At 37.4% G+C, this 27,555-nt stretch overlaps 2 protein-coding genes across 3 annotated transcripts in view; one reads left to right on the forward strand and one right to left on the reverse strand.

The window, feature by feature from the left end:
• ACTR2 (actin related protein 2) overlaps window positions 1–11,840 on the reverse strand; it is a 51,971-nt gene extending 40,131 nt beyond the window's left edge. Inside the window, exon 1 of the mRNA XM_007476739.3 lies at window positions 11,470–11,840. Within this exon, the coding sequence (XP_007476801.1) occupies window positions 11,470–11,517 (48 nt within the window). The 5' untranslated portion in view covers window positions 11,518–11,840. The remainder of the gene's footprint in view (window positions 1–11,469) is intronic.
• A 63-nt stretch (window positions 11,841–11,903) lies between these two features.
• Window positions 11,904–27,555, forward strand: part of LOC103099919 (N(4)-(Beta-N-acetylglucosaminyl)-L-asparaginase-like) — a 101,939-nt gene continuing 86,287 nt past the window's right edge. For both annotated transcript variants that reach the window (XM_007476740.3, XM_007476741.3), the window contains exon 1: window positions 11,904–12,121. In XM_007476740.3, coding sequence (XP_007476802.1) covers window positions 12,007–12,121 — 115 coding nt within the window. In that variant the 5' untranslated portion in view covers window positions 11,904–12,006. The remainder of the gene's footprint in view (window positions 12,122–27,555) is intronic.

The raw sequence follows: 27,555 nt of genomic DNA on the forward strand, positions 1-27,555 counted from the left end.
TAAAGATGATAGTAAGCCCCCCCAAATTCATAAGGTTACTGAAAGTGTAGAAGGAGAAGGGGAAATAGAATGGAACCTTGAGGGAACATCCACAGTTAGGAGAAATGATGAAAAGTCAGTAACAAAGGATGAGAAGGTACAAGTCAGGGATCCAGGTAGAGAACCTATAGAAAGTTGTGTCAAAAAGCCCCAAAAGAAAAGATTATGTAGGAGGCTAGGAAGGTCAACAGCATCAAATATAGCAGACTGGTCAAAGGTATGAGGGCTGGATTATCACTGGTAAATTCTTTAGTTTTAGCAACGAATGCATCAAAGAACAAGATCCTTGAATAAATGCTAATTTGTAGTCTATCTAAAACCTTTAAGTTTTGGAGGCTGTAACAAACAAACAATAACATTTTATTGGCTTTTGGTTATGTGCTATCCTCAGTTCTAGTAAAATACAGGTGTTTCATGTAACCCAGACAAGAGGCATCAGATCAGGCACCTATTTTTTTGTAGTAAGTATAAAACTCCATGTTCACAAACCATGAAGCGAGTCAGACCCTTCCCTCCAAGTTCCCTCCCCCCCTTTTCACTTCTTCAATGCTAAAAGATCCCCAAATATAATAGGCATGGAAACATTAGAGAATACTTTGTCTTCCCATCAATTAAGTATTTATTAAGCACCTACTAGGTACATAGCATTAAGCTAAACATTGTAGATATAAAGAAAAACAAAAGTGTGGTCCCCACCCACAAGAAAACTAACATGCAAAAAAATCCAAACAACTGTGGACATACATGACATAAATCACATAAATAGAAGGTCATCCCAGAGGAAAGACATCAACTGAAGAGGATCCAATGAAATTTCGGTTTCTTATAATAAAAGACAAGATCTGAGCTGAGTCTTAAAGGGAACCCAGGAAGCAAAAATGAGGAGGGAGAGCAGTCTGGGTTGCCATAAACTGTAACCGTGAAAAATGTGGGTTTCATGATTGTGAATTGCCAAAACTGTAAAAATTATTTTTAGTGTCTTGATTTAAATAAAAAATAAGTGGTCACCATGGGAAAATGACCAAATATGAAAATATACCCAAGTCAGTTGGATTTTATGGAGATTTTAATTAATACAAATGAAGGAATTAAGAAAAGGGAGAGAGGGAGAATAAGAAAATCGTATGAAGGGCCTAGGCTGAGCCTTAAGAGAGACTAGTCAGTCTTTTATCACTCACCATAAGATTTGTCACAAGCAAGCTCTAGTATTCAGAGAGATCCTCCAATTCAGCTTCCAAAGCTGAACTACCCTCAATTTTGAACTCCCCTTCCTTTTAAAGAAATTTTCTCTTGTGTCACCTCCCCTAAATTTTCACATCTACCAATCACAGTAGACGTTTTTTTCCCAGGACTGCCCATTCTTAGTTCTCACCACTCTGGGTAGACTAAAACTTCACAACTCTTTTGTTAAGCTTGCCTTTTATAAGTTGCTTGACCTTTTAGTGATTAATTTAGCCTTTATAGGTACTTAGCATCCTTTTGTATTAGATCTAAAAATTGACCTAGCTTAAGGTTTTAGCTTCACTATAAGTATGAGTTGGGGACTTTTCATTGTTCAGTAAGGAGTTTACAACTTTATCTTCCCCCTAAGGCACTGTCTTAAGTATGGGTGGAGTAATGTAAAATTCCCAATACATTCCTGATCAAGTACCTTCATTTGTTACAATAAGGGAATAGCTTAACCAAATCTTCTAAGGTATAGTCTGAGGAATTTTTAAGATTCACAGAGGCAGCTGGCAAAAAGGCAGTCTTGAGATGAAGAGCTGTGTGGAAGGACAGCAAAAAAAAAACAAAAAACAAAAAACAGTTTTGCTGGATAGTATACAGAGGATAGCTAGATGGCACAGTGGATAAAGTGTCTGACCTGAAGTCAAGACTCATCCTCCAGAGTTGAAATCCAGCCTCAGACATTTCCTAGCTGTGTGACTCTGGGCAAGTCACTTACCCATTAGCCTTAAGTTTCCTCATCTGTAAAATGAGCCAGAAAAGAAAATGGCAAACCATTCCAGTATCTTGGTCAAGAAAATCCCAAATAGAAACAGGAAGAGTTGGACAGGACTATTGTTTAGTAACATCACAAACGGTACACAGAAGGGAGCGAACTAACTGCAGGAAGTCTGCAAAGATGGGAAGAGACAAGGTTATGAAGTACTTAGAAAAGCAAAACAGGATTTTATATTTGATCTTAGAGGTAACTGAGAGCCACTAAAGCTTGAGCAGGAGAGAAATATCGTCAGATTTGTGCTTTAGGATTACTCTGGCACCTGACTACACAAAGGACTGGAGACAGAGCAGATCTGAAGCAAGAAGAGCAACCAGAAAGCTACTGCAATAACAAATGGTTATGGTAATGGTCCAGTCCTGGAGGTAATGAGGGCCTGTACCAGGGTGGCAGCTTTGTTAGTGGAGAGAAGGGGATATATAGGATTAATGCTGTAAAGGTAAAAGTGGCAAAACGTAGCAACATATTGGGCATGTAGGTTAAGTGCAAATGAGGAGTCAAAGACAACATAAGGTTTATAAGCTTAGGTGCCAAAGAAGACGGTAGTGCCCCTAGCAGAAATAAAAAGGTTTATAAGAAGGGAAGATTGGGGGGAAAGATAATTAATTCTGTTTGGGTCATACTGAGTATGGTATGTCTAAAAGCTGTTTCCCTATTGCCCAAAAATAAGCTTACATGTCTTCCATCCTTAAGGGGAAAAAAAATCTCACTTGATCCTACCATTCCAAGTAGCTTTTATCCTGTATAGCTCTCATTTTTGTGACTAAATTTCTTGAGAATGCCATCTACAATTATGCCTCCACTTCCTTTTCTCTCTCCTAAGCCCCTGGTAGGGGAAGGGAAGGAGTTAAATGTTGGAGGGGAAAAGAAATAGGAGGAAGGAAGAAGAAAATGAATGAGGAAAGAGAATGAGAAAAAGCTAAGGATTCTTTGAGGGAGGAATAAAGAAGAGAATACATTCTAGAGATGGGGAACAAACTATGAAAAGGTGCTGAGATTGGAGATGAAATGCCATGTGTAAGGTATAGCAAAGCAGCCAGTCTGGCTAGATTATAGAGTGAGGAAAAAGGGAATGATGTGTAACAAGCCTGGAAAGGTAGTTTGAAGTCTGTATTTCATCATAGAGGCATTAAGGAGTCAGTAGAATTTTCTGGGTAGGACAGTAGCATAGTCAAACCTTTGGTTTAAGAATATTACTTTTGATAGTAATGTGGTTTGTGGAGTGGGGAAGATTTGAGACTAAGGAACTAATTAAACTACCACAATAGTCCAGAAAGAAGTAATGAAATCTTGAACTAGGATGGTGACTATGTGAGTGGAAAGAAGGGATGGTATAAACAATGTGATGGAGGTAGAATTGACAAGACTTAGCATCTGGTTAAGTGAGATGAGAGGGAGGGTTCTCTGCTGACCATCTTGGGGTATACTTACAGCTAAAGCCTTTGACTTGAATGATGTCAACAAAGACAACTGAGAAGCATTCAGTTAGGTAGATAGACAAGAGTGCCACAAAAACTCAAGAGAAAAAGGATTATACAGGAAAGTGGTCAAAAGCATCAAATGCTACAGATAGATCAAGAAGGATAAAGACTAAAAAATACCACTGGGTTTAGCAATTAAAAGATCACAGGAAACCTTGAAGAAAGTGGTTTCAGTTGAGTGGTCAGAAGTCAGGAATTGAAAAGTGAACAAAAGCAGAGGCAGTTAAGGGAAGAGTTATATATAGCTTTTTCCTCCCAAAGAATATGGCTGTGAAAAGGAGAGAAGTAGGCTCAGGGTATCAAGTGAGTGCTTTTATAAAAGGATGGAGTAGATAAACATGCTTGGAGACAGTAGGAACTGACTCAGTAGATGAGGAAAAGGAAGATTTGAATGAGAGTGGAAGATTGTAGAGGCAGTCTATAAGAGATGAGAGTGGAGAGAATCAAAATTACAAGTAGAGGGGTTAGCACTGACAAGGACCACCACTTCATCTGAGACTAGAATGCGGTACCATGACAAGAGCTTTTAAGAGAGAGTAGAGAAAATGGAGCAGAACTTGAGGTCTATAGCTTTTAATTTCTCAGGAAAGTATGAAGTAGAGTTCTCTGCTAACAGGGAAGAGGAAACAAGGAAGACGAGGAAAAGAGAGGGTATGAAACAGTCACTAAAGAAAGTGAGCCACTAAAGGACATTATGGTACCTAGGGCAACATTAAGCTTTCATGGTTTTAAAAATTCATTTATTGTTATATATAGATACAACTAAACTGAAGAAGTAAACTGATCTGCATTTGTTATAGATCAAATGTATGTCCTGTTTCTAAACAAGATTGACTAAGTAGTTATTCAAGCTGCTATTCAGACAACTAAAAGCTAGATGTTTTTAGGTCACCTACATGCAATGTGAAATCAAAGAATCCAATGTTCTTAAAATATAATTGCTTGAAAAGCTTCAAGAGCAAAGATATTCTCAAAGTTGCCAAACTTAAAGATAAATAATACTCAAACAGTGGAAACAATTTAAATGGCATTTTTGAAGTTTATCTAAATTTCTACCTGTTCAATCAAAGTCAGTATCTATTTTGCTATTAATACTCCAATGCAAAATAATGAACAATTGTAAAATTATGATGTATTTTGTCAAACAACTGCTGACATTTCTACACAGATTTCTTTAGGATGCTGTCAAAACTAGTTCAATAGTATACTCTGGGCACACACCTTTCACTTAAAATTTTAAAACTGCTTAAAAACTACCATAACAAGAATAGAGTCTGAAAGAAAATCTCTACATTAAAAATATATACTAAGTGCAGGTAACTAACTTTCCATCAGCTGTTCTGCTTGGTTTTGACTCCATAAAACATCAGACTAATTCAGGGCTGTAACATCTCACTCCCCATCTGCTTTTCTCTCCCTTCCCCTACATTAAACAGGGAGCTCCTCAAGGAGAGAGACTGTCTTTCTTTTCCTTATTTGTATCTCTTAGGGCTTAGTACTGTGCAGGACATAAAATTGCTTAGTAAATGTTTACAGAGGTTACTGAGAGTCTAATGTCATCTACAAACCCATAGGAGGTATTGTGGGAAAATTTAAGGGAAAGGGCAGATAAATAGGTGATATAATAGGGGGTTGGGGATGTCAAGGGAATAGGAATAGCTCCTCTACATGAAATTGTAAAGGGCCTGAGTAAATTTTCATATATACTAAAAGATCTGGGATTTTAGAAAATTTATTTTTGGTGTTCTCAAGAAGGAACTGATATGTATGTTACAACTAAATAAAAGTGGCAAAATTAATGTACAATAACTAATGACTTGTGTGTGCTCCTGTGGGTGAGTTTAAGGTCCTAGGGTACATGTGCTAGCTTTCATATACATGTTATCTCCTAAATATGCATGGTAGCTTTCATGTTTGTCTATATGCATTTGAGTGTACTTAAATGTAACATATCTATAAAACATGTAACCTTGCTTCATTTATAAAAACAAAAGTAAGGTATATTTATTATTATGTGTTAAAATGGGTTGCCTAAAAAAAAAAAGGAAATACTCGAGAATTTTGGAGGAAAAACCTAATTCATTCTTCTTGCACCAAAACCAATGTTTTAAAAAATGTATAAAAACCACAACTAATAATTTGGTAAAATGAAGAATTAAGTCTTATTCAAAACATATTTTGTTTCTTTAATCCTTAAAAGACAAAATGTGACATGGCACATATACTTACAACCCTCTCATCATTTAAAAACTTAGCTATCAATTTCTCTTTGTCTATGCAAAAAGGCTATGTATGCTTAAGAAATAGATTTTACCATATATAGTTTCCTCTTCAGAGCATTGTGGTTGAAACTGGCTCTTACTTCCCTCACTGAGTCATCAAATGGTAAGACTTATATAGTATATCATATTCTTTCAGGCAAAATTTGAGTATTAGCTAGCTACATTAGCAAAAAAAAAAAAGTTTTATAAGAGCAAACTTTAAATCTTTTACCTGCAGTTTTTCTTCCATTAACTTATCAAACTAGTCTTTTTCATTATTTTAATTAGATTAGAATACTAACTATCCTATAATCCTATGTCCCAGAAAACTTAGTTTTAAGAGTTAGTGACTTTCACCTCAAAGTCATTCTTATAAGGTGAATCTCCTATCAGCATGAACCAAATGATAGTTTTATTCCAATCAACTTCAATATTATCATACAAATCAGCAAAGAAGTCTATCCACAGGTAAATAACAGAAAATTCTGTAGCTAGCAAAGTTCAAGGCTCAATTACATAAGGATTCCTAAATGAATCACACAGCATTAGAGTTAGAAGTGATTTCAGTGGCCATATGGACCAACTCCATTGTGACATACTTGAGAAGGAAAGTGATAATCCAGCCTCTACTTGAAGTCCTCCAATGATTCTCTCAAGGCAGCCCATTCCATTTTGGGGCACTTCTAATTAAGAAATTTTTCCAGGCATCAAACCTTAATTTGCCTCTTTGTAATTTCCAACTCTGAATTCTGCACACAGGGGCCAAGCAAAACAAGTTTAATCTCTCTTCCACATAAAGACCCTTCAAATACTCGTAGTTATTTTGTGCCTTCCCAGTGTTCTTTGCTTCGGGCTATCTATACCTATTTCCACCAATCAATCCTTAATTGACATAGACTCAAGGTCCTTTACTCTCCTAGAGGTATCCTCCTACTGCTAGTTTATTAATACCTAAACTATGGTGCCCAGAACTGAACAAAAATGTAGTTTAACTAGAGCCAAATACAAAGAAACTCACCTTTATTCCTGAAAGCTATGCCCCTCAACAGTTCCAAAATATGATAACCATTTTGAGCAGCCACATCACCCTAATGTTCATATGGAATATGTAGCCCACCAAATTCTCCGGTTTTTCCAAGAAACTGCTAACTCTCCCTCTCTCATCCTATGCTTTTGAAGTTGGTTTCTAAAGAACTCAAGTCTAATATTTTGCATTTACCTCTACTGAATTTTATAGAATTTGATTCATCCCAATATACTAATCTGCCAAGATCTTTTCACATGCTGTCAAAATGTGCTAACTATCCCTTTCAGCTTTGTGTAAAGCCTTCCTGATCTCCAGACTGGAGCTATATTAGGGTATAGATTCACTGCCCTGGCCAACCTTTGTGACTCCACTTTAAACTAGTCATGTCAAGCATGGAAGAGGGTTAAGGGGCTAGAATATTATGGAGACAAAGAAAGGAATGCACTGATGGAAAAGAGAGGAATAAGCATTGATAAGTACACTTCCTATGAGCCAGGCATGGTGCTAAGTACTTTATTAACAATACAGGCATCCCTTCCACATTGAGACTTTTCCCACTGAGGTTTCAATACACTGCAGATCAGCATAAGAAATTAAATGAGAATTTTTTCACATATGATACATAAAGGTCAACAAACACAGAAAAAGTTTAGAAACTCAGAAACACATGTGTATAGTATCATATAATATCAACATAGTTTATCTTTTGCTACCATATACATTTTTAAAGTTAAAATAAATAAGAAGTTAAGTTTTCAAAAAGAACACAAAAACATTGACCTACATATAGCCTATGACAAACTTAACCCTAATATTACAATAAAGTATTGTAAACATCCTGTAAAAGAAAAAAATTCAGATGACTTCTCTGGTATGAAGGGTTAAAATTTTTTATGTGAATTTTCTAGATTGCTGGAGTACCATGCCCCTAACCCCTGTAATGTGGAAGGGATACCTAGATTATCTTATTTGAGTCTCACAACAACCCTGCAAGGAAGGTATTGTTATTAACATTTTAGAGTTGAAGAAACTGAGGCAAATGGGTTAAGTGACTTGCCCAGGGTGAAACAAATTATAAGCATTTGTGGCAGGATTCAAACTCAATTTTCTTTTGAAAGCTGTCCACAATGCCATCAGTAGTCTACCTAAGTATGAGTTTCCTTTCTCTTTTCCTTGCCCTGAAAGCCATATGGAGTAGAAATAAACAGAAATGGAACAATAAACACTACATCTAAAACTGATCAGACCCTTCTCCCTACCTTGTAACTATGAAATGCTTGGGTATATTTTAGGTCAGCTAATACTCTGATATTTTTATGCTTCAAAGGATTTATGATTTCATCCCTTCCAATGATGAAGACTAGAAACCATCCACACACCCTCATCTCCTATAAATCTATCATAAAGGATCCATCTAATAATTTAGGGACTTATCTTTCATTCTCTAGACATCAATGTGGCATATTGGCTATCTATCAGTCAATCTTTGCTCTTCAGTAACCTATCTTTTTTGCTTTTCCTGATCATGGATTTCTGATTACATCCTTGATCACAAAGTCTTTCCTAAGTCATTCCTGTCTTGGAATGTGCTGCATCCTACTTATGCTGACCAAGCACTGCCTTTTGGATTATCCTATAATTCAATAAACCATAGTGTGATTATTTATATCTATAACATCAAAATAAGACTACTGGTGTGAAAAATAAGAGCTTCAACTTCAGCAAAAAGCATGGCTTTGGTCTAGAGGGGTGTCATTAAAAGAACTGAGCAATTTTACAAATGTAGTCCAGTCCATTCCTGTTCTTGTTCAATTCACTGAACAGCTCATTAAGGGATCGTTTAAAGCTTTTTTAAAAGCATCCTTTAAGTGTCTAGTCAATTCATACAGATTAACATGAATTCCTGCTCTGTTGCTTATTTTCTTTTAATGTGTTATCAAAAAACAAGCTACAGGTACTTATCAAACTATGTATTAGTCTGGAAAATAGTCATTCTTTAGGTTTCTCTATGCAAATAGTTTAACTGAATTTACAAAGTGATTTAAAAGGTTCTACAATCTTCTGGGGCTTGATAAAATCAGCATGCTGTTTATCTGCAAACAGAAGTATAAGGAAGCAAGGGACCTGACCAATAAGTATTTAAAAACTGCCAAACTGAGATAGATGATCCATCACTATTGAAACTTTAAATGGACAAAGAACAAATTAAAATGCTACATATACAAATCCATGGTCTTCTGAATAATTAACTGTTATTCTGGAATAAAATCAAGATAAAAGATAGGGTATAATGATTTGCTGGAATATAGTTTTTAAAATACCTGTTTCAAGCATGTGGAAATGTTGAAGTATCCCTGAATGTATTATGATGCTATGGATTCTTTCTCCCTTTTAAACTAATTAATGTATTCATATTTTCAGACACTAGCTATTAATTTCAAAATAAATCGATTTACAAATCAATTACAACAGAAAATGAAAGGATCTAGATTTTGAAAAGTTATGTCATAAACATACTTTTCCCCTCAAAATGTGACTGGGGAAAAGGAATCTTTATATATAGTTCATTGTGTTTTTTATACAATCGGTTTTCCAATATCAAATTTAAAGCCCATTCTAGAGTTTTAGTTTGTAAAAAAAAAAAAAGAAAGTAGCTGTGCATGTATCTGTACACTTACAGTAGGGGGAAAATAACTAGATTTATACAAGTAAAGAATTCAACAGCTAGGATGTTGCCAAAACACAGAATTTTTAAAAAGAACAGCTTTCTGAGAGGAAATTTTGCATAAGGGATAGAATTGGTCCTAAAGCTAAAAAGACCTGAGCTTGAATCCTGCCTCTGACACATAAATGGCCATGTGACCCTAAGCAAGTCACTTAATTGTCCCTCTCAATCTTTATATCTTGGTTGCTTCTAAGAGAAGTTTTTTCTGATTCCCCCAACACCCAAATTTATCTTGTATCTAGCCTGTTAGTATAAAGTTTACATGCAGTCTCCTCATTGAACTGTGAGAGTTCCTTGATAGAAGGACCTGTCTTTTGCCTTTGTTTCCCTAGCAAACACAGTGCCTGGTACACAATAAGTGCTTAATTAATGCCTGCTGACTGACTTTTCAGTGCTCCAAGCAATTTTCTGCTGGGGCACAATAAAAATGAAAGTATCATAGATTATTTCAGTACAGTTTATATTTAATAATCCCTTTAAAACGTCATGGCATTAAGGCAGTGAGGTGGCTCAGAAGAGAAAAGTGCCAGGCCTGGAGTCATAAGGTCCTGGATTCAAATCAGATCTCAGATACTTTCTAGCTGTGTGATCCTGGTCAAGTCACTTAACCCCAATTGCTTAGCCCTTATGACCCCTCTGCCTTGGAATAAATTGATTCTAAAACAGAAGGTAAGGGTTTAAAAAAAAAAACAAGCCTACGCATCATCATGCACCAGTGATTCCCAATCATTTTCCCCCCCAACAGTCCATACAATAAGATGCAGACCTGTAAAGAAGTTGGGTTTTAATCCCAGCTGTTACTAACATGCTGTGTAACCTTGTTCAAGTCGTAACAGCTCTGGACTTCAATTTCCTAATTTATTAAAGATTTAGTCTATATTAAAGTTTCTTATATTCTCAACCACATAATTTTGGGGGAGTTTAATTTAAAAATTAATTTTAATTGTCATTCTAGCTTGCTGGAAGGAAGCTTGTAGGAAGAGTCACCAAAGGACCCACACACACGTACATTGGTATGCTGTTGCAACCTCAAAAGAGTTGAGAATAAATGTAATATGAAATCATTACTAGAGAACATATTCAAAAGAAATCGTATTTCAATTAAAAAAACAAATTGTGTTTCAATCTTCTGATCTGTTCTGATTTTGTTACCAGTGAATAAAAAAAGGCAGATTTCACCCCTCCCAAAAAGAGCAGCCAGCAAAAAAAAAAAAAATAGGGGGAGATACCTGTATTTACAACTCTTTGCGTTTTGGGATATTATTTAAGATCACACTCTCCAACTTGCAGCTAGGTGAAAAAGAGGAACATAAGGGGCTTAGTAACTTCCTCCAAGGTCACCACCACAGTGGCCTGCGGAAACTCTGCGGCCCTCGCCCCCCGGGTTTCTCCCACTTATGCACCTAAACCCCACTGCCCCCTTGAACATCCAAAGTCAAGTGCTTCCCACTAAGCTCCCTTCCAGGAGCCCCTCCAGAAAAGCTGCTTCAAGACAGAAGCTGCCAGCCCTACTTCCTTTTTCACCCCCTCGCTTCCTGCCTCCGATGCTCTACCTACGATTTTACAGGAAGAGGAAGGCCTGATTACTGTTATTAGAGATATTTTTAAAAATCAGAAGCTCCTCTGAGTTGACCCAGGACTATCCTGAATCGGCCCACTCCCACCTCCCTAAGCAACTCTTCCAGGGCGTTCAGGGAGGGGGCGAGGAGACCATCACCCCACCCCCATCCCACCCCCTCCTCCAAGAGGACGGGAGGCGCGGCGTGGAGGTGGGGGCTGACAGGAAGAGGTGCGGGGGCGGCAGGGCAGCACAGGCCTCCCACCTGAGGCCCCAGCGCCTCGCTGAGGGAGCCAGTCCAAACACACACCTTCCTCCTCCCCCTGGCCGTGTTCACCTTCAGTCCCCACAGGCCTCCCCCGCACTCGGCGCTTACCCCGGTGCCGTTGTCACACACCACCACCTTCCTGCCTTGGCTGTCCATTGTGAGCCCCGGAGAGAACCAGCGCCGCCTGCCTGCTTCTCTCTCTCTTCAGTCGGGCTAGCCGACGCTGCTGCCGCTGCTGCTGGGGAAGCTACTACAGCCACCGCCGCTGCCACCGCCCAGGCTCTCTTTTCCTCTTCCTCCTTCTCTCCACCCCTCCTTCAGCTCAACTTTCTGGACCCAACCGGAAGTGGCCTGCCCCGCCTCGTTTGCTGTTTAACTGACAGCTCCTTGGAGAGAAGGTGGGCTGAAGGACTCCAAGAAAGCCTCCAACGGAAGAGTGGCGGCACTATTACCCAATCAGAAACCTGAGAAAGCGGAGACTCCGCCCCACGCCTTGTCTGTCCGATCCGATCTCTCTTTCTCTTGCTCTATGGTTGCCCAACTCCCGCCCACTCCCTCTTCCCCGTTTCCGGCCGCCGCGCCCTGCCACCGGGTTCTCTCCTCCTTCCTTTTCCTCTCTTTCCCAGTCCTCCTCGGGGCATTGCCATGGCTGCCGCCGCCGTGGGCACTTGGGCATTCTCCCTGCCTGCGGTGCAGAAACTGAGATCTCTGCTCAAGAACGGGGTTGGGGCTACGGACTCCTTACAGGAAGTGATAGCAGGTGAAAGGCACCGGGAGAGGGGTGGGCAGGCGGTTGGAGAAGGCGGTGACCGAGCCGACGTTGCCTCTTGGAGCCAGGGTGCGGGGGCACCCTGAGTGGGGCCCTCTCTCCCCTACACACACCACCCACTTAGAATATTTATTACTAGTACATAGTATTATGTTGTTATTCTGTGCTCTAACACGTTAATTTCACATTATTAGCTTGTATCCATAGGTTACTAATAACAATATAATATGTATTAACTAATTTTTGCCAATTCAGTTTTCGACCGTGTCTGATTCTTCGTGACCACTTTGGAGACTTCGATGGCAGAGATACTAGAGTGGTTTGCCACTTCCGTATACAATTCAATTTACAGATGAGTAACTGAGGGAGACAGAATCAAATGACTTGCCCAGGATCACACAGCTAGTGTTGTGAGGCCAGATTGTAACTCAGAAAGACTCAGGCCCAGAACTTTAGCTACTTCAACACCTAGTTGCCACAATTATCTAATAAGTGTATACCACATATATTAATAACACACATTATTATGTATATTAATACATATTAATTAACATAAATATATGATTAATGTATGATAATTAACATACAATTAATTATATATTTGTTGTGTGTATTGATAAACATTATTGCATATTATACTTATATGCATTGATGCATATGTTGATTGATAATTATTATATGTATTAATACTCAGAACCATAAAAGATAACACTTCTTCCTGATTTCAAATCCAGTGTCTTCCATCCCACCATACTACATTCCTTCAACAGATATTTATTTGACAATCTAGTATTGCAAGGCTTATATAATCCTTGTTAATTGTTATTATCTTTTCAGATTGGGCTTAACCTGGATGACATACAACCTAGAATGAATAGTTAGCCTTTACAGTGGATGAACATGAAGGTCCTATAAGATAAAGCCTGTATATAACTTGTCACCAAAGTTTATTCCTGCCCTAATTAATCTTTTTTTTTACCCTTGCTTTCTGACTTAGTAACAACCCTAAGATAGAAGGGCAAGGGCTAGGCAGGTGGGCTTAAATGACTTGCCTAGGGTCACATAGCTAAGAAGTGTCAGAGGTCATATTTGAATTCAGATCTCCTGAATTGGTACCCTGTCAACTGAGCCACCTAGCTGACCCCTGTTTTTTTTTAATTCCAAACTTGACAGATACTCACAAATAGAAACATTTCTATATAAAAAGGACAGAAAAAGATTGTATGTAAAACAGTGATGTTCTATATCTACCTTTTTGCTTTTTTTAAGTATAAAATTCAGTACATTTGTTTCAAACTTCTTTTGCCTGTGTGTCTTTCAACCTTCACTTTCCTTTTGTTCATTCTTTTAAGACTTTCATTGATTCTTTTGTTCTTATCATTACCCCCTCCCAGTCCTCCCTCAGAATTTTTTTTATAAATGTTCCCTTGTAACAAATTAGCACAGTCAAGTAAAAAAACCATTTACTTCACCCATTGGCCTTGTCCAAAAAATGTAGATCTCACTGTGCACCTCTAATCTCTCCCCTTTCTATCATAAAACACACTTCACCATCCATCTTCTGAAGTTATGATTAGACATAGCTTCTAAGTCTTTGAAGTAGCTTTTCTTTAAAAAAAAATTAAATTCTTTTCAATTAACAAAAATCTATTTTCTCTCCCCCTTACCTCCCAAATGAAAAACCAAACCCTTATAACAAATATACATATATAGTCAAGGAAAAGAAATTCTTACATTGACCATTTAAAAAAATAGATGTCTAATTCTTTATCCTGATCCTCTGGGAATACCCTGCTTCATCACTGGTCCTCTGGAATTTTGGTTGGTCATTGTATTAATCAGAGTTCTTTTCTTCCAGTGTTGCTTTTCTTCATAACATTGTATCATATAGATATATATTATATAAATTGTTCTAGTTCCACTCATTTTCTTCTGTATCAATTCATACTAATCTTCCCAAGTTATTTTAACTCATCCTTTTCTTATGAAATAATAATATTCACATACCACAACTGTTAAGCCATTCAACAGTTGATATATAATCCTATTGTTTCCAGTCCTTTATCATAAAACGTGCAGCTATTAATATTTTTGTACATATAGATTCTTTCCTCTCCTTTTCCCTCTCTGATGTATTTGTTTAGTTGTGGTAATGCTGGGTCAAAGGGTATGCACAGTTTAGTGACTTTTAAAGTTTAGATCCAAATTGCTGTTCAGAAAGACTGGACCAATTCACAGTTCACCATACAATTGTATTCTTGTCCACCCTACTTCCATCCAACAATTATGTTCCTTTTCTGTCATCCTTGCAAATCTGATGGATAGGAAGTAGACCTTTATAGTTTTAAAATTTGCATTTCTCTTAATAGTATTAATTTGTAACTTTTTTTTGTATAGTCGTTAATAGTTTCTTTTTCCTTTGAGAATTGCCTGTTTACATCCTCTGACAATTTATTAAGGGATAATTTTTATTCTCATGTACAGACAGTTCTTTTCTTTATATAAATTTGCATTATGCAAATTCTACTTAATTCTGAAAGAAATCCAAACCCCCCCCCACAATTTAACTTCATTGTTACAGGAATGTGTTCTCTCTCTCTCTCTCTCTCTCTCTCTCTCTCTCTCTCTCTCTCTCTCTCTCTCTCTCTCTCTCTCTCTCTCTCTCTCTCCCTCTCTCTCCCTCTCTCTCCCTCTCTCTCCCTCTCTCCTCCTCTCTCCCCCTCTCCCTCTCTCTCTCCACCTCCCCCCCTTCCTCCTTCCCTCCTTCCCTCCCTCCTTCCTTCCTCCTGCCCCTCAGCTTGACTCTGTGGTCTCCCTCCCTGCTCACCAAAAAAAAAAAAGTTTAACAAGTGAAAACAGAAGACTGATATGGAGAAAGACCACCACCACCTCTGCCTGATGGGAGCTTGACTTGAGACCTCAAGGGCCAGAGAGACCTTTGCCCTGTTCTCCTTACCCACCCTTTTGTCCACCCTGCATGTCTCTTCTGTCCCTCCAGACTAGAGTACCATGTCTGTGATCTGTCCTCTTGTGTATGTCTAGCTTCCTTGTGTCTACTCATGTTCTTCCTCTTAAGTTGTTACTAGGCCCCCATGTGGTTTTCCCCCATCTTCCTCCTACTACTCTTGTTTCTCTGCCCCCAGCCCCTGCTTCCCTCCCCCACTTTCCATTCCCCCTTTCCTTCTTTTTTACATTTGCTGGAATTAATATAAAAGCTGGTAAAGTAAAAACTGCCTGGATTCAAGTCAGTTCCCTGTATATTTTCATATCAAACTGATTTTTTAGAGAAATTTCCTGCAAAGATTTTTTGTTTCCCAATTAACTCCTTTCTGATTTAATTTCATTGATTTTTTTTAAAACCCTTTCCTTCCATCTTGGAGTCAATACTGTGTATTGGCTCCAAGGCAGAAGAGTGGTAAGGGCTAGGCAATGGGGGTCGAGTGACTTGCCCAGGGTCACACAGCTGGGAAGTGTTTGAGGCCAGATTTGAACCTAGGACCTCCCATCTCTAGGCCTGGCTCTCAATCCACTGAGCTACACAGCTGCCCCCAATTTCATTGATTTTTGTCGGTGGACAATCTTTCAACTTTATGTAATCAAAATTATCCATTTTATCTTCTGTGAGCCTTGTTATCTCTTTTTTGGTCAAGGTATAGTTGTGAAATTCACCTTCTCATTCCTCTAATTTGTTTATGATGTATCTGTATTCATTTAGAGCTTATTCTGGTATATGATGTGAATGTTCATGTAAACCTAATTTCTAGTTTTCCCAGTCGTTTTGTTGAATAACATACCTTTACCCAGCTGCTGAGTTCTTTGGGTTTTTTTAATACTAGGTTACTAGGTTTATTTGCTTCTATATGTTATGTACCTAATCAGAGCCACTAGTGACCTTTTCTTTTTTATTTAAACCAATGCCAAAATGAATTGATGATAATAGTAAAGTTTAATGTCTGGTACTTCTAGGCCCCTTCCTTCCCACTTTTTTCATTGAGATTCTTGATCTTATTTTCCTTTGGGTGAATTTTGTTGTTGTTGTTGTTTTTTTAACTCAATGAAATATAACTCTTAAATCCAAAATTTCAATTGCTATGACTCTTAATAAGTAAGTGATTTGTCACTTTTATTATATAAGCTTAGCCCAACTAGAAAAAATTAATTTATTTAGGTCTTTTTTCCCCTCTGTTTCTTTTGTAAAGGGCAGAATGTAAGGGGTTGGACTAGAGTATTTAAGAGTATGGTCACCAGGAATTAATCAATTCCAAATGATTTTTTTTAGCAGTTTATTTATAAAATAGAGGGAAAGTGTGAAAGTAGAGAAATGAGAAAGAGGACAGAATAAGAAATCTAGCTTAAGGAGTTAGACTTTTGCTGGAGCCCTGGCTTTACTTGGGCAGGCCTCCAGAAGCCCCAGGCAGAGGGCCTAAGGGTCAATTAACAAAGGTTTTAACCATGAGGCCTCCTCCTAGATGAAGGGTCCCTCCAGAGGCCAGGACTTCCAGGAAAGCCAGGGAAGGGAGTCAGCTTTTTCACTCATCCATGTGGTAGTTCTTAAGGGAAAATAGAAGCATTCCAAGTCCTCAAGCCTAAGAGCCTCCAGGGTCAAGTTCAAGGTGAAAGACCACTTCACAGGAAGTTCTTGGCATTTTTAAAGACATCACTTTCTGTGACTTCCTTCCATTTTATGTGGACCAATTACAGCTAAAGCTTTGTTTAGGACTGCCCAGGAGGCAATCACTGGGTTCTGATTTGTCACCCACTATTGCACACGTGGGTCACAGACCTCCCCCACTTAAGGATAAGTGGGATAGATAGATAGATAGATGATAGATAGATAGATAGATATGCTTCTGGTGATTAAATCTAAAAATGGGCAAGGGAGAGTTAATCCCATCTTCACACTTTAAAGAACATTTTATACTTGTATGATATTATTATAGGTGGTTTGGTAGGTGGACTCTGAAATGTTATACATCTTGTAATTATTTTAAATCACTTTCTTTTTCTTCATGTTAGATTTTGTCAGAAAGGCTATTGATTTATGTGGGATGCCAACTTTACAAAGAATAAACAAAGAACTAGATGGTTTCTGTCTTCTCATCCAACTCTACATCTTTGATCCTTATTAATTGAACTAGGATATCATTCACATGTTTAAAGTGTTTATTCTTGCCAGTCTTTAAAGAGGCTAATTTAGCCATGATAAATTTCTATTATAAATTGCCAAATGCTTAAAAAAAAAAACCCTTACCTTCTTTCTTAGTATCAATTCTAAGACAGAAGAATGGCAAGGACTAGACTATTGGGATTAAGTGACTTGCTCAGTCACACAGCCAGGAAGTATCTAAAGTCAAATTTGAACTCAGGTCTTCCTGACTCCAAGCCTAGCCCTTTGTTCCTTATGCTACCTAGCTGCCCCCTGCTATGTCCTTTTAAAAGATAGAATAGTTTTCTCTGACAGGGGCAGAAGTTCTTAAAGTATAGTCTGCAAGACCAAAACTATTTTCATAATAATACTATTTTAATTTCTAACATAGTGTCATTAGATATAACCTATATAAACAAAAGTTTTGGAGAGATATATACAATATAATTTTTAAGAGTATAGAGGGGTCCTAATGCCATAGTTTTAGAACTACTGTCTAAAGTATATATTTTAGCCTCAAGAAATTCTGATGATCAAGTAGTCTCCCAAATCTTCATGTTCCAAAAGGGCAATTTATATTTGAGATTGGTAGGCTTGATTTAATTAACTTTTTTTTAGACATTATTTTATTTGGTCATTTTCAAACATTATTCATTAGAAACAAAGATCACCTTTGTTTTTCCCTACCCCCTCTCCCCCATCCCTCCCATTGGCAATGTGTGATTCCTCTGGATATCACATGCGACCTCAACCCGAGCCCATTTTCATGCTATTTGTTTCTGTATTAGGGTGTTCATTCATAGTCTCTCCTCCATCATATCCCCTCCACCCCTGTAGTCAAGCTGTTGTCCTTCCTCAGTGTTTTAACTCCCACCATTTGTCCTCTGCTTGTGGGTAGTGGTTTTTTTTCCTCCTTGATCCCTGCATGTTGTTCAGGGACATTACATTGAGACTAATGGAGAAGTCCATTACATTAGATTGTACCACAGTGTATCAGTCTCTGTGTACAATGTTTTCCTTTCGCTCTGCATCACTTCCTGGAGGTTGTTCCAGTTCCCATGGAATTCTTCCACTTTATTATTCCTTTTAGCACAATAGTATTCCATCACCAACATATACCATAATTTGTTCAGCCATTCCCCAATTGAAGGACATCCCCTCATTTTCCAGTTTTTTGCCACCACAAAGAGCGCAGGATTTGATTAACTTGAAGAGGGCTTTGAAAGCAGCCAGATGCCTCCAGTACTGTTAATCATACAGTGGGTACTGCACAGTGAGTTCCTGTGATGCCTGTGCCTGCAGATGTGCCCTTTATTCCAATTGTACATCTGTTCAGAGGAATTCATTAAGACTAAGATCACAGATTTAGAGCTAGAAGGGAGACATCATCTAATCCAACACTCTGATTTTACAGATGAAGAAATAGACCCAGAGAGATGTGAAGAGACTTGTCTAGAATCACACAGAACTGGGAGGTGAACCAAGGCTTTCTGCCATCAGATTTCAGCTCCACTTGTCTGTTCTACTGTGCTGGGTTTTTCCATCTTCACCTGATCCTTAGGATGTCTTCTTTACCAAAATGTACTCTTTTTTTAACAGAAGACTAAACCTATGAATGTGATTTGTCCAAGCAGGTTGTGTAATTTGAACCAAAGTATTTCAGCATTCTATGAATTCCCAAGAAATGAGAACCTAACTTGAAATTTTAAATACTAATGATACACATTATTTCACAACGTGGAATCTTATGAAATGAGGATTTATACTTTTTTTAATTAGCCACAGAAGTCCAGACTCTAAAATCTAGTGTGCCTTGGGATTTTCCTTTTTTTTTTTTTTTAATTCTTGCCTTCTGTCTTGGGATCCATACTAAATATCTGTTTCAGGGCAGAACAGTAAGGGCTATGCAATTGTATTCAAGTGATTTACCCAAGGTTACATAACTAGGAAATGTCTGCGGTCAGATTTGAACCTATTGCCTCTGGTCTCTAGGTCTGACTTTCTATCCACTAAGCCACCTCACTGTTTTTGAGAACTCTAGACTGAGTTGAGCTAGGCCTAGGAGTTTAGACAAGACACAGTCCCTGACTTCTTGGAACTTATTTATATGGATAATGACACTAGTCTGTATGAAAGATGCCTGAAATCAATATACTTTTGCTTCAGAACATTTAGGGAAAATATATAATGTCTAACAGCAATAAAAGTGGAACTAGAACTTAAGTTATCTCTAGAATTTGTACCATAATATTCAAAATGAGGATGCTTTGCCCAGACTACTAGCATATACTATGAGGTACCCATATTAAAAGACAGGTAGTATGGTACACTGAGGAGAGAGCTTGATCTAGAGTCAAATAACAAGTCATTTAATGTCTTTGGATCGCAGCTTTTTCAACTATAAAATAAACAGGTTGGACTAGATGGCCTCTGAGGCCCTTTCCAGCTCTAGATTTATGAATAAAAGTGGGAAGGCATATTTATATTGTTACGGTAATATTAAATGAATGAATTTCACCCATTTTGACTTTGTGAAGGATCATTACTGAGATAATTAAGATAGAACTGTCATGTTGCAGTTAAACTGTTAAAAGATAACTTCATTCTGCTTTTCTATGCAGATTATAGGGAAATGGGATTATAAATGCTTCACCATTTCATTGATCTCATCAGGGTGAATATTCCTTTTCTCAGTGGAGATTTCTTCCTCTCTGTAACTATTTTGGCCCATTTCTTCTCATTAATTTTCTTTCAAGATCTACCTGATATGTTGAAGGAGTCCTTTTCTATGGCATAGGCCTGGTACACATCCAAAGAATGTATAGATGCCTTCTCAGAATATTTTTAAATACATAAAAGAAAATACTTAGAATTGCAAAAGAAATCAATTCTATTGAAACACAATTATAAAAATATTGTAAAAAATAAGTTCATTGATTCCAGATTGGGAATCTCTGCTCAAAGTCCTTTTATATTTATTGGCTCACAGTGTCACACTTAAACTTTCTGACCCTTATCTTGTGCTTTTGCTACAAGTCTGATCAACCTCCTTGTCTGATCCTACATTTCCAGAATTATATCCTTCACCAGTTCTTCATATAGGCCAATGCTTGAACTATAAATTCAACATGCTTGACTCAACATGTATTTTTCCTTCACCCTTTATGAGTTACCTATAATTTTGATTCATTGGATATCTTGGTGTTCTAATATTCTTGGACATGTGGCATCAAAAGGAAGACACTTGTGTTAAAAAGATATGCATTTAATTAAAACAACTCTGAGGTATCACCTCACACCTAGCAGATTGGCTAACATAACAGCAAAGGAAAGTAATGAATGCTGGAGGGGACGTGGCAAAGTAGGGACATTAATTCATTGCTGGTGGAGTTGTGAACTGATCCAACCATTCTGGAGGGCAATTTGGAACTATGCCCAAAGGGCGATAAAAGAATGTCTACCCTTTGACCCAGCCATAGCACTGCTGGGTCTGTACCCCAAAGAGATAATGGACAAAAAGACTTGTACAAAAATATTCATAGCTGCGCTCTTTGTGGTGGCCAAAAACTGGAAAACGAGGGGATGCCCATCAATTGGGGAATGGCTGAGCAAATTGTGGTATATGTTGGTGATGGAATACTATTGTGCTAAAAGGAATAATAAAGTGGAGGAGTTCCATGGAGACTGGAACAACCTCCAGGAAGTGATGCAGAGGGAGAGGAGCAGAACCAGGAGAACATTGTACACAGAGACTAATACACTGTGGTATAATCGAACGTAATGGACGTCTCCAATAATGGCGGTGTAATGTCCCTGAACAATTTGCAGGGATCCAGGAGAAAAAAACACTATTCATAAGCAAAGGATAAACTATGGGAGTGGAAACACCGAGGAAAAGCAATTGCCAGAATACAGCGGTTGAGGGGACATGACAGAGGAGAGACTCTAAATGAACACTCTAATGCAAATATTATCAACAAAGCAATGGGTTCAAATCAAGAAAACATCTAATGCCCAGTGGATTTACGTGTGGGCTATGGGGGGATGGGGGGGAGGAAAAGAAAATGATCTATGTCTTTAACAAATAATGCTTGGAAATGATCAAATAAAATGTATTTTTTTAAAAAGGGGAAAAAAAGATATGCATTTGTAGTAGGATGTGACTTGGGACAGTTAACGATATCAGCCTCTTCTTTTCCTCCTGTGCAATGAGGAGGTCCCGTCTCATTCTCCATAGGAGGTATGTATGTCCTAGATTTGTGTACCGATTACAACTCAGTGGAACGGCTTAACTAAACTAATAAAGGTTCTAAACAGTTTCTCTCCATAATGTTTATAACTGTATCAGAAAGGGGGAAAAACCCTTCTCCATCTTAGTCTTCAGATCTTCTTCATTGTGTTCATCTATATCATTAGATAGTGTTTAATTTTAGGGATATAACACTGATGTTAATCTATTGTTAATTTGAATTAATTTAGCACACTTTTGTGTTATGTTAAGGAATTGTTTAGGTTATATTTTAATGATATTAGCAGAGTTTATATATGCATTATCTGGATCAGTTTTCTTTTGCTAATGCAAAATTTATCTTAAAGCCATTAGGGCTGATAAGCATATTTAGACACTCCCTTTACATAGGGAAGAGAGTGAGCAAAAAAGGCAAAGAAAAGGAGATCTCGTTTGAGAGCTAGGTTAAGAAGAGAGAATAAAGACACGTCTTATTAAAATTTTATGTGGTTTCTTTTAACTCTGTGTTGTTTTTAGATTCTTTTGTGCAGTCTTCTGTGGTTGCTTCTTGATCACATAGGCAAGTCAAATGGCTGGGTAAAAATGTTTATCAGTAAATATTAAGTACCTACCATGTGCCAGGCACTGTGCTAAGTGATGGAACTACAAAAAGAGGCAAAAAAAAACCCAGACTCTGCCCTCAGCAAGTTTACAACCTAATGGGAGAGACAACATGCAAACAATTCTATACAAAACTAATCATATATGGGAGGAATAGGAGATAGTTAACAGGGGAAAGGCACTAGAATCGAGATGAGTTAGGGAAGGTTTCCTATAAAACACATGATCTTAGTTTGTACTTAAAGGAAACCAGGGAAGCCAGCAGGAAAGATGAGGAATAAGAGCATCTTAGGCCTGGAAAAAGTCAGAGAAAATTCTCAAAGAGCCAAAAGATGTCTTGTTTATGGAGTAGTCCTGAGGCCAGGTCACTGGATTAATGAGTACACATTGGGGAGGAAGGTGTAGGAAGAGTGGAGAAGTAGGAGAGCCCCAGCCAACAAAGGGCTTTGGATGCCAAACAGAGGATTTTGTGTGTGATCCTGGAGGCTCTAAGGAGCCATTTGAGTTTATTGAGTTGTGGGATGATCTGATCAGACCTAATTTTAGGAAGTTCACATCAGTGGCTGAATGAAAGGTAGATTGGAGAGGGGAAAAACTTGAGGTGTCAGATCTACTGTCATGCCCCAGGTGATGAGGCCTGCGCCCAGAGTGGTGGCACTGCCAGGCCAGACAAGGGAGATATTGACCAATGTTACAAATGTGAAATCAAATGATCTCAACAATAGATTGGGTATGGGGAAGGGGGAGGGGAAGTAAAGAAAAACTGCTCTGGTTTTGAGCCTCAGGGAGTGTGGGGGGGAGGGGGGACGGTGGTGCCTTCACTAATAAGGAAAGTTGGAGGGAGTTTATAGGGGGAAAAATAGAGTTGTGATTTTGACATTGTGAGTTTAAAATGTCTACTAGATGTGCAGTTTAAGGTATCTAAAAGGCAGTTAGAAATTCAAGACTGGAGGTCAGCAGAGAAGTAATTCTGACAGTCATCAACATAGAGGTGGCCATTAAATCCATAGATGCTAATGAGATCAAGTAAAAGTGAAAGTAGTATAGAGGGAGAAGAGAAGAGGACCCAGGACAAAACCCTGTGGGATGCCAGATTTTAGGATGTGATGTGGATGAGAGCTCAACAATGGATATCAAGAAGGAGCATTCAAGTAGATAATCCATTAAAATCTGTCAAAATTGCTTTATCTTCAGTAATCACATAAACTAATATTTAACTGGGTCATTATTTCCCAATTTTCAAAGCAGCTAGAAACTAAAGCCTAATGAGTTAATTTAGTTGAATTAAAATGATTTATAAAATTATGTCATCAGAACTAGATAACTTAAATCATTTTGAAAAATAGGATAGTTGAGAGAGTGAGGCCAAGGACTTTGTGCCTCACAAATATAATTCACACACAAAATCAAAAAATCATCCCATGATGTCACTGGGCCTCTTTGAAAACAAAGAACAAACAAAAGTTATCTATAGCTGATCAACTTCTATTTAAACTAATATTATATCCACATTTCATGTTGCAGAAAGCTGTGCAATATCATTTTGGAGACTTTTAATATATAAAATAATGAACCTGGTTTGATCAGACCTGTACCTACCAAGGTGCTTCTCTCCTCTAGTAATCAGTATACAACCAGGGATTAGTTTTCCCTCAACATCAGCCAAACTGTCCCTGGGATTGGATTGGATTTGCCTCTCCCTAGTTGTAGCTTTCTGGTTCCCTAATGACATAAAAAGCCCCTCCCATGTGGAGTCAGGTTCCCTCCAATTTGGTGGTTGTCTGAAGGCCATACTAGTCATAATACAAAAAAGGGAAACATTCTCCCCCTCAAGATGTTTACATTCTTTTTAGGAAATTAATATATTTAAATACATCTTAAATATATACAGGGTAAAAACGATTGGGAATGGACGCTCCAGCAGCTATTGGAGTCAGGAAAGGCCTTTCTGTAGGTGCTCTTTAAGCAGAGCTTTGAAGTAGGGATAAAGTTGATCAACAAACATTTATTAAATAGTAGTAAAAGGACATGGGTTGGGTGCTGGAGATACACAAACAAAATGATCATGAGGCTTCTGGTCTCCTCAGACTAGGTTATTACAGATATCCATATTTGCTAGGAGAGATGACCAAGTGTTCTATCACTTATGTTTCTTGCTGCCATTAAATGCTCAATAAAACCAGTTTTGCACATTCATTTGTCTCTCCAAAAACTCAAGTCTGTCAGCCATCTTTCCATTTTGCTCTAACTTCCTTCTGGTTTCTGGTTTTATTCATAAGATTATTAACTAGTTTTTATAAAACCCTTTAAAAATCTTAAGAAGAAAAGAATTAGGAAGATATAAATGTAATCTACTTTCTCAACTGGGTTCTTTTTGTACAATATTCTCTTAAGCAGTGTCTTCGTTATTATTATTAATCATTTTGTAATACATTTCACTAGCAGGGCTCAATGAATGGTCTGATACACATTTAGGTGATAGATAGACAGACAGATATTTAGAATCAGACCATGCTGCTTTAATAGTAATTTATTTCATAATTGTGTTTCTACTATGGATTAAAATTCAAGATAAGTTATTTCATATATAAAGACTAAAAAGACAACATAAAGAGAGAACTGAGTGACATCAGGTAGAGTTGTGTTTGGTTTTGTTAGCAGTCATGTAACACATCTGTGTGATTTTGGTAAGAATTATTAAATGAGTTGGGAATCCATTTCACCAAAAAGTACAATGTAAGGCACATCAGTCTGACTCATATTAAAAATAGCACAGTTACACTGTTAGTAATCATTTTTGAGGCAAAATATTTAACTCATTCTAGTAATATTAAGTTTAAGCACTCTAAAATGTTTTACAAATGAATCTTGAAAATATGTGCCTACCAGCATAAAGCAAGCTTTTGATCTCCTGTCCCCATTTATAAGTTACTTAAAGGTGGGGGGATGCATTGGAAAAAATGATGTATTTGTAGTCAAGAGTGTGAGTTCAAATTATACCTTTGCCCTTAACTAGCTGTGACCTAGAACAAGTTATTCATCATCTCTTGGTTCCCTTTAACTTGTCTAGACCTCAGTTTTCTCATCTCTAAATTGAAGAATTTGGACTAAAGAGCATCTCAGGGCCTTTCCTGCTCTAAATCTGTGATGCTTTGACTAAGGATGGTATAAGGGGTCAGAAGAATAATCCAGGTTCCCTATTTTAAGAATCAGAAAATAGAGAAAAGAAGTGAAAAGAAATATAATTCTATCAGATTAATGTGTGTTTTTAACCTAAATAACATTTTTCTCTATTCTCAGCTCTGAAATTCAAAATTGTATGCCAGTAAGTCTCATTAGAGAAAAAGAACACAAAGCTTGTGGGGGCAGAGACAAATTTAGATTTCTAATGAAGGAGGATAGAAAGGGGTGTTTAAGACGACCTAGTCAGCCAACAGCAGGGTTTGGAACAACATGAGCTTTTTTAGAAACTGTTTAATACCCATGAAGCTTTAAATAAACAAAGCAAAAATAAAAACTTGATTTCGTGCAAATAAAAAAGACCTTATCAGACGAATGACAAACCTAGCCTCTTCCATTTAGTCTAGATGTAGAATATCTAATGCACTGAACAATGCTTTTTTCTTGTCTCTGTTCTGTTCTTTCTAAATCCAACAGAAGTATTGTCATAGAATTTTGTGATAAAAACCTTAACCCCACTCTTATTCTGACTAACCATCTTATTCCTAGGTTCCAAATAGGTTGTGGACAGCCAAGGAATTCAGTAGCTAATTAAGTCTCTTTCTAACAGAGCTAAAATATTACAGAATCATAAAAAAAAAAATAAGGTCCCTTATTTTGTTTTATTTTTAGAAGATTTTATTGATGCTTTTGTTATTTTATATCACTCTCACTTCACAATAACCATCCCTACACTCCACCCCCAACCCTCCCTTGAAACAAAGAGGAAACAGCTAAGTAAAACAAGCTAACCCATTAATCATGCCTGACAGTGCATACATCATCCTGTATTGATAGAATTTCAGCCCCTCCCTCCAACACCTTGCTGTTGAGAGTAGAGGTATATGTTTCATCATTAATCCTCTGGAATTGAGGAAGAATGGCAGTCTGAATTCTGATATTTTTTAATGTGGTTCTCTTTTATTATTGAAGTCGTGTTCTCTTGGTTCTTCATACAAATCTTCCTAATTTTCTCTAGACTGTTTATAGTTATTTTTTCGTGCAGTGCAACAATATTCCATTATATTTATATGTTGCAATAGGAATGATTGAATGGAAAAAACAACTTTTACTAAGTTGTTTTTTAGGTTTCTAATACTGAGGATACAAATAGAAAAATGGAGACAGTCCAAGTTTTCACAGAGCTCCTATTCTAATGGGGGAGATAACACATATAGTTGTAAGAGATGGGGAAGTATTATGGTCTTTAGAATACAGCAATGAAGCAGATAGTAGCACATCTTTTATATCAGTTCCACTTTCAAAATCATATCCATTGCTGATGTTCAGCCATTTGACAGTGCCAAGAACTTTGGTGACAACAATTTTCTTTTCCTACTCTTAGTAGCTTTGTTGCTGTAGAACCCACAGAAGGGCTTTACCTGGTCCTTTTTCTACAGGGATTGTTTTTAGAATGGTGGCTTTAGATGTACTCTAGTTCCCAGAAGTCTTGGGTTCAGAATTGTGATCTGTGTCCATCCAAGTTTGAGGAGAGATGGAGGTCACATTGGTGGCCATGGTTTGATTTGCCTAGAACATTCTGCTTCCTGGCTCTTCCTCAATTTGCCTTGCTACTTCTAAATCATACATAGCTACTTCTTTTTTTTTTTACTTAGAAATATTCTTTATTATTGACCTGAAATACGCAATATTTCGAATATGGAATATGGAAATAACATATTTTATTCAAATAATAAATTAATAGATATCGATATAAATATTTCATTCATAACTTTAGAGTTAGAAAGGGCCATGGAAACTAGTCCTCCCCTCTTATTTTAGACCTCAGGTAAGCTGGAGGCACCAAAGTGATTTGCCCAATGTCACACACTGGGTAAGGCTAAGCCAGGAATCAAAACTATTTCTTTTCATTTAAAATCTGTCAATTTTTGTCCGTCACCATGATATTCAGTGTTTCTCTGGATACAGATAGATTGATCAAGACTTCTTTAAAAGATTTGATTTTAGAGTAAGATTATAAAAATATACTGGATAAGTATAGAAATGTTGATTAGAGCTAATAATGTAGCCTGGTTAAAATATAATGAAGTACGCTGGAGTTCATGAGGAAAAATACAAAACATTCCATATAAAAGAATCATATAATAACAGATTTAGAACAGGAAAGGATCTTGTATTCTAAAATAACACTTTTTTCATTCGTCAGATGAAGAAATTAAGTCATAGAGGGGACTGATATTTCCATACATC

This window comes from Monodelphis domestica, chromosome 1 (assembly GCF_027887165.1).
Source record: "Monodelphis domestica isolate mMonDom1 chromosome 1, mMonDom1.pri, whole genome shotgun sequence".
NCBI classification, from domain to species: domain Eukaryota; kingdom Metazoa; phylum Chordata; class Mammalia; order Didelphimorphia; family Didelphidae; genus Monodelphis; species Monodelphis domestica.